The sequence below is a fragment of the Diadema antillarum genome, unplaced genomic scaffold, assembly GCF_040938485.1.
Source record: "Diadema antillarum isolate AM-2024a unplaced genomic scaffold, OU_Dant_1.0 seq00000950_RagTag, whole genome shotgun sequence".
NCBI classification, from domain to species: Eukaryota; Metazoa; Echinodermata; class Echinoidea; order Diadematoida; family Diadematidae; genus Diadema; species Diadema antillarum.
Window position 1 is genome coordinate 370364 of NW_027271798.1, and position 13792 is coordinate 384155.

General features: G+C 40.4%; 1 protein-coding gene across 1 annotated transcript in view; it reads right to left on the reverse strand.

Annotated features, from left to right (window-relative positions):
• The window catches only part of LOC139741747 (mutS protein homolog 4-like), a 51830-nt gene extending 38799 nt beyond the window's left edge, over positions 1-13031 (reverse strand). The window contains exons 1-2 of the mRNA XM_071652331.1: positions 12926-13031; positions 12518-12628 (exon numbers count right to left, since the gene is read on the reverse strand). Of these exons, the coding sequence (XP_071508432.1) occupies positions 12518-12628; positions 12926-13031 (217 nt within the window). The remainder of the gene's footprint in view (positions 1-12517; positions 12629-12925) is intronic.
• Positions 13032-13792: the final 761 nt, after the last annotated feature.

The following is a 13792-nucleotide window of genomic DNA, read 5'->3' on the forward strand; positions in this document are numbered from 1 at the left end:
ATATGATTTTAAATTGGACTCCGATAGCCAGAATATGGGCTGTTGAGTAAAATGAACTTTCAACTTTCGACTATACAGTCCCGCAAACACGTCATGAAAGGAAGGTGTCGATCGAATTACAGATCGTGCAACGAAAACTCCCGAGCGCATTAGATCGATTTTCTTTATAATACTGTATGACGGTGATTCCTCCAAATTGCTGCCAATTACTGTGCCGAAACGATGGAATAATATAGGTACAGTGATATCAAAACTGATAATTGACTTATATTTGTATATTAATACCTTCACGAATGCTTGTTCACAACAATAGGTAAAACAGAATGCACCGTCTAGGAGATTGATTGATTGATTGATTGATTGATTGATTGATTGATTGATTGATTGATTGTATGAATGATTGATTAGTTCTATGCGATTTGAAATTATTTCCACTTTGTGTTCGCTAGCACAAAAACAAACGTAATTGACTTATATATACAATAATTATACAATAGCATTTTTGTACCTCCCTGTCCTTTATTGAAAAAAACCCCACACTTTTATTAGATTTTTTTTTAATGAACAAACAAGTCAGATATCAATTGTGATGCAATGACAATGTCCTCGTCACATATTACTAATGTGCTTGAGACGGCCATTGCAGTTTTGGAAAATGCAATAAACTTCGATAGTCATAAGCTTTCCATTCTTTAATTTCTGGATTCAACTTCTACCAATTTCTGCTTGTTTGGCCTTACTGTTCTGCCTAACAATACCACATTATTCGTAACAGATAGTTTATAGCGATGTTAGCACTCCCGAGGGCAAGCCGCCTCACATGGTAATAGTATAGATAAATCTGACTTCAGAGCACTGTCGTTTAAATGGCAGCCGTAACTGGGGGCTTCCAAAGAAGAACAAAAGCACTTTCAATGGGTTGTGAGATGAGTCAGGTGCGTTGCATGTCAGTGCATGAATTATCTTTTGTCAGGCATACTTGAAGCCCCCGGTTAGAAATTACCAGAAAAACAGTACCCAAACCGAATTGGTCTATACGAGTGCCTCACATACTGGTAACCGAGAATTAGATAGTGAGCATTGATTTCGCATGATATCAAAGAATCTATTCTCCGTATAGAATCTTTTATGACATTCGACATTGCAAGGGTTTATCTGACAGGGAGTTATACCATATACGTACAGTTTAGGCTGAGTAATGGAAAATCTAACGGAATCGCTGATTCGTTAACTTTTTGAACGAAGCAAGTACAGTAATTAGTCACTTATTATGCTGTGGAACGATTTATTCCAAACCCTTATACACTGTAGAATAAATGAACGAATAGCAAATGGAAATAAATGGACGAGTAGCAAAATGGACAATTAGAAATTGTGCGTTTGATTCAAATGTTTATTGCAGAGTCTTTATGTCTGGAAAAGTACCAAACATAGCATGTTTGTTAGGCATTATAGATTCAGGAATTCATGCATGAACAGGTATGTTTATAATAAGACTGGTAGTAGCGCAGATAGTAGCTGTAAAGATTGGTCGAGTTGCTTGCATCGGCGGAGAATATGAAATTTTGTTTCTAGAGGTATTTTGGGGGCGCTGATTTAAAGGCAAAAAAATTGCCGGATCCAAAAGACATGACCACTGGGTCGGCCCCCATCCTGAATTCCAATATCATGGCCGCCATGAAGAAACAATTAGGGCTTAAAAAATTTTGTCTTGGCTTCTAAATGACTTGTGGCAAAAATATTTCATGCACAAGGGCTTTTGGACATGCTAACTTCAAATTCATGTGACGGAGGGATTTGAAATGTCTGACAAACATATCGAAAGGCAGCCATTTTGAATTTCAGTGTGCATGCCGCCTTGACGAACAGTTGAAAATCCCTATTAGTCCATGGGCCAAGACCCGAAAAATGGGTTGTTGGTACCATCTGAGGTGGCACAACCTTTTTGGTGTCATTTTGTTTGTCGGGCATAGATATGCTTATCAAGCTATGATAGCATTTCCAAATGAGTAGCTTAGTCATAATAAATGAATTTTTAACCAATTTGGTCTCGTATTTATACCCCTATACTTCTGAATCGAAACTAAACCGCTATACAAAGAAGAGCACTGCCTTCTGTATGTCCACAGGTGTTCTGTTGTTAACGCGGTGCGCTTAGTCTTTATTCAAGGCAGCGAAGGGAATATCCAATGGTTATGATGTCCACAGCTGTCACGCGGTGCGCTTAGTTCTTTATCTAGACCAACGTACCGTTATCATATCTTAAGTTCCTCATAAAAGGGATTATCTATACTGTTTTTTATACTACCCTATCAACAAATACATCAGTTTTAAACATAAATCACTCTGTTCATTTACAATATCATTCATTATAATGTATCGTAGTGTATCGGTACATTGTTTTTGCATTATCTTATATTGTTGGAGGGAAAGCGACATCGGCGTGGTATCAGCGTTTTCACCGTAGCGTTTTCACCGGAAAATGATAAAAATTGAAAAATACGGTAAAATTCATTAGGAATTGCTTTTGTTGTTGTTGTTGTTTTTAGATAAAAGGATATACACTGTATCATACGCTTTGGATATTCCCTTCGCCGTCTAGAATAAAGACTAAGCGCTGTGGACATCATAACCTTTGGATATTCCCTTCGCTGCCTTGAACAAAGACTAAGCGCACCGCGTTTACAACAGAACACCTGTGAACATACCACAGAGCTGCATTTTACAGCTCTATGGAACATACAGAAGACAGTGCTCTTCTTTGTATGGCGGTTAGTTTCGATTCAGAAGTATAGGGATGTAACAACGAGACCAAATTGGTTAAAAATTCATTTACTATGACTATAAAGCTACTCATTTGGAAATGCTATCATAGCCTGATAAGCATATCTATGCCCGACAAACAAAATGACACCAAAGGTTTTGCCACCTCAGATGGTACCAATATCTGGCCTGGCCCATGGACTATATCTTAAGTTCTATTTGACGAATGTCGCTCCGTGCAGGGAAGAATTAATGGGTGCGTTTATCAACTCCTTTTCTCGGCAGAAACAGGTTATCCAAACAGCTTTCAAGGAATTTTTACGAGTTGATAAACGCAAAGCTGTTTTGATAGCCCTTTAGGAAAGCCTTTTACGAAAGGGTGCGTTTATCAACTCTCCTTTCTCGGCAGAAACAGGTTATCCAAACAGCTTTCAAGGAATTTTCACGAGTTGATAAACGCAAAGCTGTTTTGAAAGCCCTTTAGGAAAGCCTTTTCGAAAGCCCGAAATTATTGGCTGCGTTTATCAACTTTCCCCAGTTTAAACGACTTTCGAAAGCCCTTTCGATAGCCCTTTCCATAGCCCTTTCGAAAGCCCTTTCCATAGCCCTTTCGAAAGCCCTGTCCACTCCCTGTACCATTAAAGGACAAGTTCACCTTCATAAACATAAGGATTGAGAGAATGTAGCAATATTAGTAGAACACATCAGTGAAAGTTTGAGGAAAATCAGACAATCCGTTCAAAAGTTATGAATTTTTGAAGTTTTTGTGCAGTAACCGCTGGATGAGAAGACTACTGCAGTGTATGAATAACTTAGATGTCACATGCGTACAACAATATAAGGAAAATATAAAGAGAATTTCATAAAATTCCATCTTTTGAAAAAAAATACACATTCCCCTGACTCGTTACCGACAAATGTTATGGGTAATATTATTCCCCCTGCCTTTAGAAAGAGGCAAGTCAAGAGCTCCTTTATTATGCGAGAAAAGTGAAAATATGTTGAATTTTCTTTTACATTTTCTTTATACTGTTGTACGCATATGACTCACAAGCTGTAGTAGTCTCCTCATCCAGCGGTTCCAACACAAAAATTTAAAAAATTCATAACTTTTGCATCGATTGTCCATTTTTCGTCAAACTTTCACTGATGTGTTCTACTATTATTGTTGCATTCTCTCAATCCTTATGTTTATGAAGGTGAACTTGTCCTTTAATGTGCCGCTTGTTTTCGTCGGCTGCGTTTATCAACTTTCCATAGCCCTTTCCATAGCCCTTTCCATAACCCTTTCGAGAGCTCTTTCCAAAGCCCTGACTGCCTGTACTATTAATGTGCCGCTTGTTTTCTAAGAAGGGACGGCGAAAAGCAATTACCATCATAAAGACATATCTTCCTTAAGTGAGGAGTCATGACACAATGCCACATGAATCAATTGTCTTCCTATCGGTGAGGCAGCTCCAGTTTAGCACATACTTCAAATATTTCTGAGTAGCGGCATGAGACATGGTATCAAAGGGAATGAGACTGTTGTTACTTTATTTCTCAAACCTTGATGGTGAGAGAAACATCTCCTTGTTCCAAGCATATGCGTGCATTACACACAGCTGTATGTATACACCTGTGTACACGTACTCGTGTGCACTTTACGTAGTAGGGCAGATATGTAGCAAAAATTGGTCGAAATGCTCACATCCGGCGGAAAGTATGAAATTTTGGATATAGGGGTATTTTGGGGCGCTGATTTCAAATATTGCCGGATCCAAGAGATCTGATCACGCGGTCGGCCGCCATTTTGAATTCCAATACGGCCGCCATTACAAAACAAATTCAAAGATCCCTATCTTCAGTTCTGAATGACCTGTGGCACCGAAATTTGGTACACATGAGCGTTTTGACACATTGAATGTGATGACAGATTGATTTGGAGGGTCTGACAAACATCGAATGGCCGCCATTTTGAATTCCAATATGGCCGCCTCGACGAAATATTCAAAATCCCAATTTCGATTTCTCAGTGTTGAGTGACCCTGAAATTAGGGGTAAACAAGTATTTTAACATACTGAGTTCAAATATTAACTGATGTGATGTGTCAGACAAACGCAATGCCTGCTATTTTGAATTCCAATGTGACTACGAAGACAAACATCATGACTAACATTCACGGGCATGTCAAAAAGTGCAGCAAAAAGGAAGCATAATGCACCTTTCACTGACGTCACAATGTAAATACAGCAGCGCGCACTCTATCAGTTACAAAAGCGCGCTCAATCAGGTAGCCTAATTTACAAACCCGAGAAAGAGATTTTCAACACTCCAAAATGGCAAATATGTATAAAAATTCAAATTGGCTGCCGTGCAGCTTGTCAGACAAATCAAATAAGTCTGTTATTGAAGTCATCATATCACCATGCTTTAATATATCAAATTCCAATGGCTATTGTCAGTCAGAACTGAAGATAGGGATATTTGACGGCGGCCATATTGGAATTCAAAATGGCGGCCGACCCCGTTGTCGGACCTCTTGGATCCGGCAATTATTGAAATCAGCGCCTCAAAATACCCCTTTACGCAAAATTTCATACTTTCCGCCGGATGTGAGCATCTTTTTCACATATCTGCCCCACTAACGTGGCGCGCGTCTTTTCAGAAACTGGAAACGCATGGTTGCGCAACCGCAGTATAGGGCAACCTAAAGGGCTTTCAAAACAGCTTTGCGTTTATCAACTTCGAAAGGCTTTTACAAACAGGTTTCTGATAACCTGTTTAGGAAACCTGTTTGGATCGTCACAAATTTCGGGCTTTCGAAAAGGCTTTCCTAAAGGGCTTTCAAAACAGCTTTGCGTTTATCAACTCGTGAAAATTCCTTGAAAGCTGTTTGGATAACCTGTTTCTGCCGAGAAAGGAGAGTTGATAAACGCACCCTTTCGTAAAAGGCTTCCCTAAAGGGCTATCAAAACAGCTTTGCGTTTATCAACTCGTAAAAATTCCTTGAAAGCTGTTTGGATAACCTGTTTCTGCCGAGAAAAGGAGTTGATAAACGCACTCTGTGACGATCCAAACAGGATTCCTAAACAGGTTATCAGAAACCTGTTTGTAAAAGCCTTTCGAAGTTGATAAACGCAAAGCTGTTTTGAAAGCCCTTTAGGTCGCCCTATACTGCGGTTGCGCAACCATGCGTTTCCAGTTTCTGAAAAGACGCGCGCCACGTAAAGTGCACACGAGTACGTGTACACAGGTGTATACATACAGCTGTGTGTAATGCACGCATATGCTTGGAACAAGGAGATGTTTCTCTCACCAACAAGGTTTGAGAAATAAAGTAAACAGTCTCATTCCCTTTGATCCCATGTCTCATGCCGCTACTCAGAAATATTTGAAAGTATGTGCTAAACTGGAGCTGCCTCACAGATAGGAAGACAATTGATTCATGTGGCATTGTATCATGACTCCTCACTCTCAAAGGAAGATATGTCTTTATGATGGTAATTGCTTTTCGCCGTCCCTTCTTAGAAAACAAGCGGCACATTAATAGTACAGGCAGTCAGGGCTTTGGAAAGAGCTCTCGAAAGGGCTATGGAAAGGGCTATGGAAAGGGCTATGGAAAGTTGATAAACGCAGCCGACGAAAACAAGCGGCATATTAATGGTACAGGGAGTGGACAGGGCTTTCGAAAGGGCTATGGAAAGGGCTTTCGAAAGGGCTATGGAAAGGGCTATCAAAAGGGCTATCGAAAGGGCTTTCGAAAGTCGTTTAAATTGGGGAAAGTTGATAAACGCAGCCAATGAGATCTATCGCAGGTGTTGATGATTTGCTTCGACGAAACACAGCAGCTCACAGCGTTCCTGTTTAAATATGCATAGTTCCTCAATCACAGCAAACCGAACGAGCAGCAGTTCGAAGCCCCTTTCAATACCTTCGGAAGCAATGTGGATAGAGAACAGGACACGTGAACAAAAATCAGTTTAAAAAATTTAGGCATACTTAGGATTGTTAACTGTAACATGATACTTAAGTATACACATAAATCGGGTCATGCTTTAGCCAATTACATTTCATAATCAGAAAGATTTCACATTCACGTTATAAACTTCCCAAACGAAGCCATTTTGTGCGCAAGGTATATAGTTGATTGATTTTTTATGAAGAAAAACTGAAGGGATTTGTTCCCTACCATATTACCCCAAGTCCCACACAGGATTTCCACATTTCTTTCGAACGGAGGTCTCCATGATATATTCAAACTCTGTAAAAGAGCGGCTTAGAGCACAGTCAAAGACAGTGGAATGTCTGTAAGCATTCAAGAATTGGCATGCAATGAATCTACGAAAAAATTGCACAAAGTGCGAAGAGATTTCGCTCCTTCTCTAAGGCTGCGATCACATAGAAGTATTCGGTATTCGGTATTCGCTATTCGCTATTCGCTATTCGCTATTCGAGCACCGAATACACCATCACTCGCACCGTCAACTCACCATCCCATGTAGTGAGGATTTCTTCCTCCTACATCGCAGCAAATCTTATTAACAATTTCTAAACTGCATCAGAATGTCAGTCTACAAGCTTATTTTTGCTAAAGGGCAAATCCAGACCAAAATTGTCATTATTTCATAAACGAGAGACGGTATACGCTGCAAGAAAATCGAACAAGCTCGATTCTCACTTTGCTACACTTTTCGCAGCTATTCGGTACTTTCGAATAGTGCCCTCTTATAATATTATGTGAACCGGTGTGTGGAAATCCTATCGTTCGATTCAAGCTATTCGCGTGCCCTCGAAAAACGAGCCCGAATACCCGAATAGTATACTTCTATGTGAACGCAGCCTAAAGGCATATCGAGATAACGAATGCCCAAACGAATTAAAAAAAAAATGGAGATGCGTTCGGATCCGTTGCTAATGCTTAAGAATGGTTCATAACAATAAACCAAGTTTGACGTTCTTTATTTCCAGTAGCTATTTCGCAGAGATAAGCTGGAGCAGGTGTTGTTTGTTGTTGTTGTTGTTGTTGTTGTTTGTTGTTGCTGTTGTTGTTGTTGTTGTTGTTGTTGTTGTTGTTGTTGTTGTTATTGTTGTTGTTGTTGTTGTATCTCTGCGAATCCCTGTACAGCAGAGCAACAGCCCCGAGCTTTACATGCATTATTTGCAAGATATTTGACGGTCGAAAGGCTTCATTTTGAATAAAGAAACGTTACCCGCTTTGGCAAATTACGCATTTACGAGCCGGGATTACCTGTCATTGACAGTAGCATGGGGGTGTCAGAGGAGAAGAAACGAGAATCTTTTCTTTTGCCCATGCTCCATGCCGCCGAGAAGTTATGCACTCTACCGCAGGTGTTGATAAATTGCTTGCACCTAAGACAGCACTTCTGTTTAAGTATGCATCTGTTTAAGTATGCATCATTCCTAAAATACAACATCCTAGCCAGTAGCAATGCGCTGCCCCTCCAATATTTTCAGCACCAATTGTACAATGTGCAAAGAATATAGATCTATATAGGACAAACGAAGGAATGTAGCAAAATATGTACTTCTTTATCTGTAAAATGCGACTAAACAGGCAGAAACACGCAATTGCCAAATACTAAATTCGAAAGATTTGATAATTCAGTGTTAAACCCGGCAAACAATATTATGCACTAAATATACGCAAGATTGTTAAATATTACCTTTTTTTTGAGATATTAATATTCAGTCCGGAGGTATTAATAACAAGGAGATTTGAAGAAGAAAAAGAAATATTATTCCATACACGATTACCACCAAGTTGCATACAAGATTTCAAAATGTCCTCTGAAATACAGTTCAAAATTCCTTAATCAAGAACCTCTTCTTTGGTCTCTATATCCAAACACTAGGGAAGAGCGGCGTGGAGCATGGAACATCAAAGCCAGTGAAATGCTAAGGGTAGCGATAGGGTTTGTTTTGCTATAGAACCCATATGCTATTCGCACAAATTGCCAAGAGACTCCACTCCTTCTCCGACACTTTTTTTTTTTTGGAGGGGGGGGGGGGAGGGGGTATAGTAGTGGAGAGCATTAGCTGTTATTTTAGACGCGATCGCCATAACAGAGTGACGTTTTGATTACGAAACTGTTGTATACAGTACATAAATGTATACCTCTATTTTCTCAGCCCCTCTGACATTCACAACGCGCCCAAATTCAGGAACTACTTGATTAACAAAAGACATTGGAATGCATCTGCACAGTATAGTGGACATAACTTGGGTGTTCAACTGCAATGTCTTTTGAACATGGAAGCATGACAGTTAGGCTAGGGAAAGCTGCATTCCAATTTCTTTCATTAATCATTAGTACCTAATTGACTGACTAAGGCCACTGGTAGGATCTTGGTTTTGCAGTGGGCTTTATTTTTATGGGCGTATAAGAAAAATAATAGAAGATTATATAATGAAACATATGACATGTATTTAGACATTCATTTGGTCATTGCACATGCCGTCGAGGGTATCATGAATCAACGCAAAGTCCACATGCATTTGCATTGTAGGCCCTATAGTTCATTTACAGGAAAATCGAGTCTTTGTTCAACATGACTTTTGATAAGTAAAATAATGACATCAACCAAACACGTTACCGATGTATGTTTTTTTAATTATGGAAAATTTGGAAATCAGGGCTTTTTTAATGATTTCCCAGCAAAGTCATAATGAACAACCACAGACAAATCAGATGAGATGATGAATCCGTAAAAGCTCATATTCCTCTCCTGCATAAATGTTCGCTGTTTTTATTTCTTCGTTGATATGAATAGACAGGTAATGTATTAAAATATCATGCATGCTTATGATTGACAAAAGTTGCAAAGCTTGCCGGAGGCTGGCCCTACCATGGACCTAATATGCATGGACTGTTCACTGCAGTCTTTCTTTGATGTATATGATCGTCGCCGACACCTGATTATGTGCATCTTAATGAGTACATTTTGTTTCTAGAGGTATTTTGGGGGCGCTGATTTAAAAAAATGCAGGATCAAAGAGACATGACCACTGGGTCGGCCCCCATCCTGAATTCCAATATCATGGCCGCCATGAAGAAACAATTAGGGCTTAAAAAATTTTGTCTTGGCTTCTAAATGACTTGTGGCAATAATATTTCATGCACAAGGGCTTTTGGACATGCTAACTTCAAATTCATGTGACGGATGGATTTGAAATGTCTGACAAACATATCGAAAGGCAGCCATTTTGAATTTCAGTGTGCATGCCGCCTCGACGAAAAGTTGAAAATCCCTATCTTAAGTTCTATTTGACGAATGTCGCTCCGTGCAGGGAAGAATTAATGAGATCTATCGCAGGTGTTGATGATTTGCTTCGACGAAACACAGCGTTCCTGTTTAAATATGCATAGTTCCTCAATCACAGCAAACCGAACGAGCAGCAGTTCGAAGCCCCTTTCAATACCTTCGGAAGCAATGTGGATAGAGAACAGGACACGTGAACAAAACTCAGTTAAAAAAATTTAGGCACACTTCGGATTGTTAACTGTAACATGATACTTAAGTATACACATAAATCGGGTCATGCTTTAGCCAATTACATTTCATAATCAGAAAGATTTCACATTCAAGTTCTAAACTTCCGAAACGAAGCCATTTTATGCGCAAGGTTCAAATTCATGTGACGGATGGACTTGAAATGTCTGACAAACATATCGAATGGCCGCCATTTTGAATTTCAGTATGCCGCCTCGACCAAAATGTTGAAAATCCCTCTAAATGACGAATTTCGCTGAAATTGGTTGCACATAAATATTATAACACGCTTGGTTAGGAAATGGAATAATGTGATCTGTCTGACGAACGGTTTGCCCGCCATTTTGAATTCCAATATGGCTGCTAAGACCAGTATTACGACTAATTACATAAAAAAATATAATAGGAGCTCGGGGGGGGGGGGACTGCTGATTCAATTTGCAATGGTGAAAAAAAGGATTTCGTCATGAGGGCAGAGAGTAGGTCTACACATCTTGCTCCTTTGGTTATGTCTACAGAAGTTGGTCTCAAAGGCAACAGGCGCCGATAATTGCTTGAGTAATCCTAGAATTCAATTTCTCACAGTTTGCAGGATTCATATGACAGGCCCCATGTAAAGCACAAGCTGTTTTGGTTGCGTAATATAGCAGGGGCCGCGGAACGTTTTTCAGGTTTTTTTTTTTTTGGGGGGGGGGGGGGCTGCGCAGCCGGGGGGGGGGGTGGATATCAAGGTCTACGGAGCTTTTGCGTTTTTGAAATCAAGCACACTTTTTGTGAGAAATTCGGGTAGTGTGACTTTTCCCCCGATTTTTCCCCTTTCTTTCTTTTTATTTCTTATCTTTGTTTTCACGATCAAAAAGTGTGGGGGCTGCAGCCCCCAGCCCCCAGCCCCCCCCCCCCCCCCCCGCTTCCGCGGCCCCTGTATAGTGTATGAAATCTGCTGAATCTCTGGTTGTTAGCACTGGAGACGACAAGGAATTTGTCTTCAAGGAAGAGACTTGTTTGCTTGTTTTCCTCCTTTGTAATGCTCACCGTTGCTTGCCTCACATAGCAACAGGCAGTCAGAGTTTGCATGCATTTGAATAGAATTCAGCTTTTGAAAGCATTCACTTAACTAGAAAATGTTATCTGCACTCAGTTTGGTGGCGCAGGCAGGTGGTTTCTAGAAAAGAAGTGACATCTCTTCGCGACTTTGCAAATTTATGCGTAGGCCCTATATGTGTAGGATGACAATTGAAAAAGTAGCATTTTTCTGGCTTTGGTGTTTCATGTTCCAAGCCACTCTATAACGCCTCCCTGTTTTCCTTCAGTTAGGCTGTCGGCGGTTATGATGGGATCCAAGTAGGAAAGCATGTTTAAAATATTATTGTAACACTTTTGACAGAAACTGTAATTAACGGGTGATGAATGTCCATGGTCAAAGCAATTCAGTATGAAACCTGCGATAGAGCGTGTAATGTTTTGTAATGTTAGTAGTAGCTTGCCTCACATAGCACCAGGTGGTGGGAGTTTGCATGCATTTGAATACGATTCAGGTTTTGAAAGGAATCAACTGACTAAGAATGTTAACCGTACCAAGTTTAGGTCGTGTGATAGGCTACGCCTACTTTGAGAAACTGCTGACTTTGTTGGCACCAATGAAAGCACGGCATTTTCTCGATAAGGCATCAATCGAGTGGTCAGGTTGCCTATTTTGCGATGTGGAGTTTGCCTCACACAGCATCAGTTAGCGAGAATTCGCATGCATTCGAATATATTTCAGCTTTTGAAAGGAATCATTTGACTAAGAATGTTAACCGCACCCAGTTTGGTTCGTGTGATGGGCCAGGCCTACCCTAAGAAACAGCTGATTTTGTTCGTAGCACCAATGAAGACACGGTATTTTGTCAATGGCCATTTTGCCCCTTTTGTATTGTTTCTAGTATAGTCTGCCCCACATAACATCAGTTGGCGGGAATTCGCATGCATTTGAATAAAATTAGACTTATGATTGGAATCCCTTGACTAGGAATGTTAACCGCACCCACTTTGGGTCGCGTGACAGGATATATTAAGAAACTGCTGATTTTGTGAGCACCAATGAAAACGAGGGATTTTCTCATTTGGGCGTTGAAGAGAGTTTTTACTCCTGTCATTGGCTAGGGGGTAGAGTCAGTAGAAAGTATTAAAGGGGACAGCGTGGATAGAGACCAGCCTGTATCACCGCTGGAGGAGAGTCTATGCTACATGGAGGAGTCGTGCATGCTGAGGAACGAGTACTTCCCTGCAGCAAGGCATCCAACATCATACCGGTGAGGAGCGGGGAGGACCACACGGCGGTTTCGTGGACATCATCTCTCCCAGGAGTTGGGTAGCTGTCTACTTTGGCTCCTTTGTACCGGCATTCAAAGCAAATATAAGTAAAACACATTTAGCACTCTATTTCTTTATTTATTTGCTTGACGAAATATCTGTAGACTATATAGATCTATATGGTCTTAGTGAGGAAAAAAAACTACACACAATGTGTGCATCCAATGCTTTTTTATGTTTAGAAGTTATGTTATGTAACATTGTTTGTGTGGAAACTGTACTGGTTACTTATACTTTTTATACCTGTCGTATCAAAGGTGAATGCTAGTCGACAAGCCCACCATGCCGAGTATCCCAACAGCCTTTATGGGGGACGTGCAGCCAATGAGACGAATCCAAGCTCGGACACCTGCTGGACCGACCACGGAGCAATCTCTGGCAGCAGACACCAGTCCACCTGTACCCGCCACGAATGGGCCATTAGCAGTTTAGTCTGTGTCTTTTAAATCTATGCTTGCAATATATTGTGTCACTTGTGTTACGGTATAGGGCGTGTCCAATATACCACTTTATCTCTTTTATCTCTTGTACAGGTTCCGTAACCATTTATAGAATCTAGCAGTTAGCTCAAGTGGACATCATTTTAGCAGAATACGGTTTTAAGCGGTGATAATGTTTTGGTTGTAAGCTCTCATTGCCTTTGGTTTTTGAATTCCATATTTGGGACAGAAATTATAGAAAATTGCTATGCTACTATAGGCCCTATGCCATGTGCCACCGTATCATCTATATCCTCGACTTCCGTTTGGTTTCTTTTTATTTGAAAAAGTAAAACTAAAAAAAGTGAAAATTGATACCGATTCTGATCAGTGTAGTGAGATGTAGATTGCGGAAAAGTTTATGATATCATGTTTTTATGTCTCTAGTTAATAATAATTCTACAGGTTACTTGTCTAGTCTACGACCCAGAATGCCGAGCATCCCATTGCCTTAATAGGGCATACAACCAACGAGACTAATCCACGCTCAAAACAACCCATTACAAGAGCTGACCATAGAGCCATCTTCGACGGCCGGGGCGTCCCTTCCCGTACTTCACATTGGTCAGCACGGTAGGGATGACTTTTACGATCCCGGGTAATGCATCTAAAGTTTTTAGTAAGTGACTTGGCTGTCTTTTTGGGGACTGGCTGTTTCTTTGCTTCATCCCAGATAATTTTATTCCTTTACGAGAGAATCTGA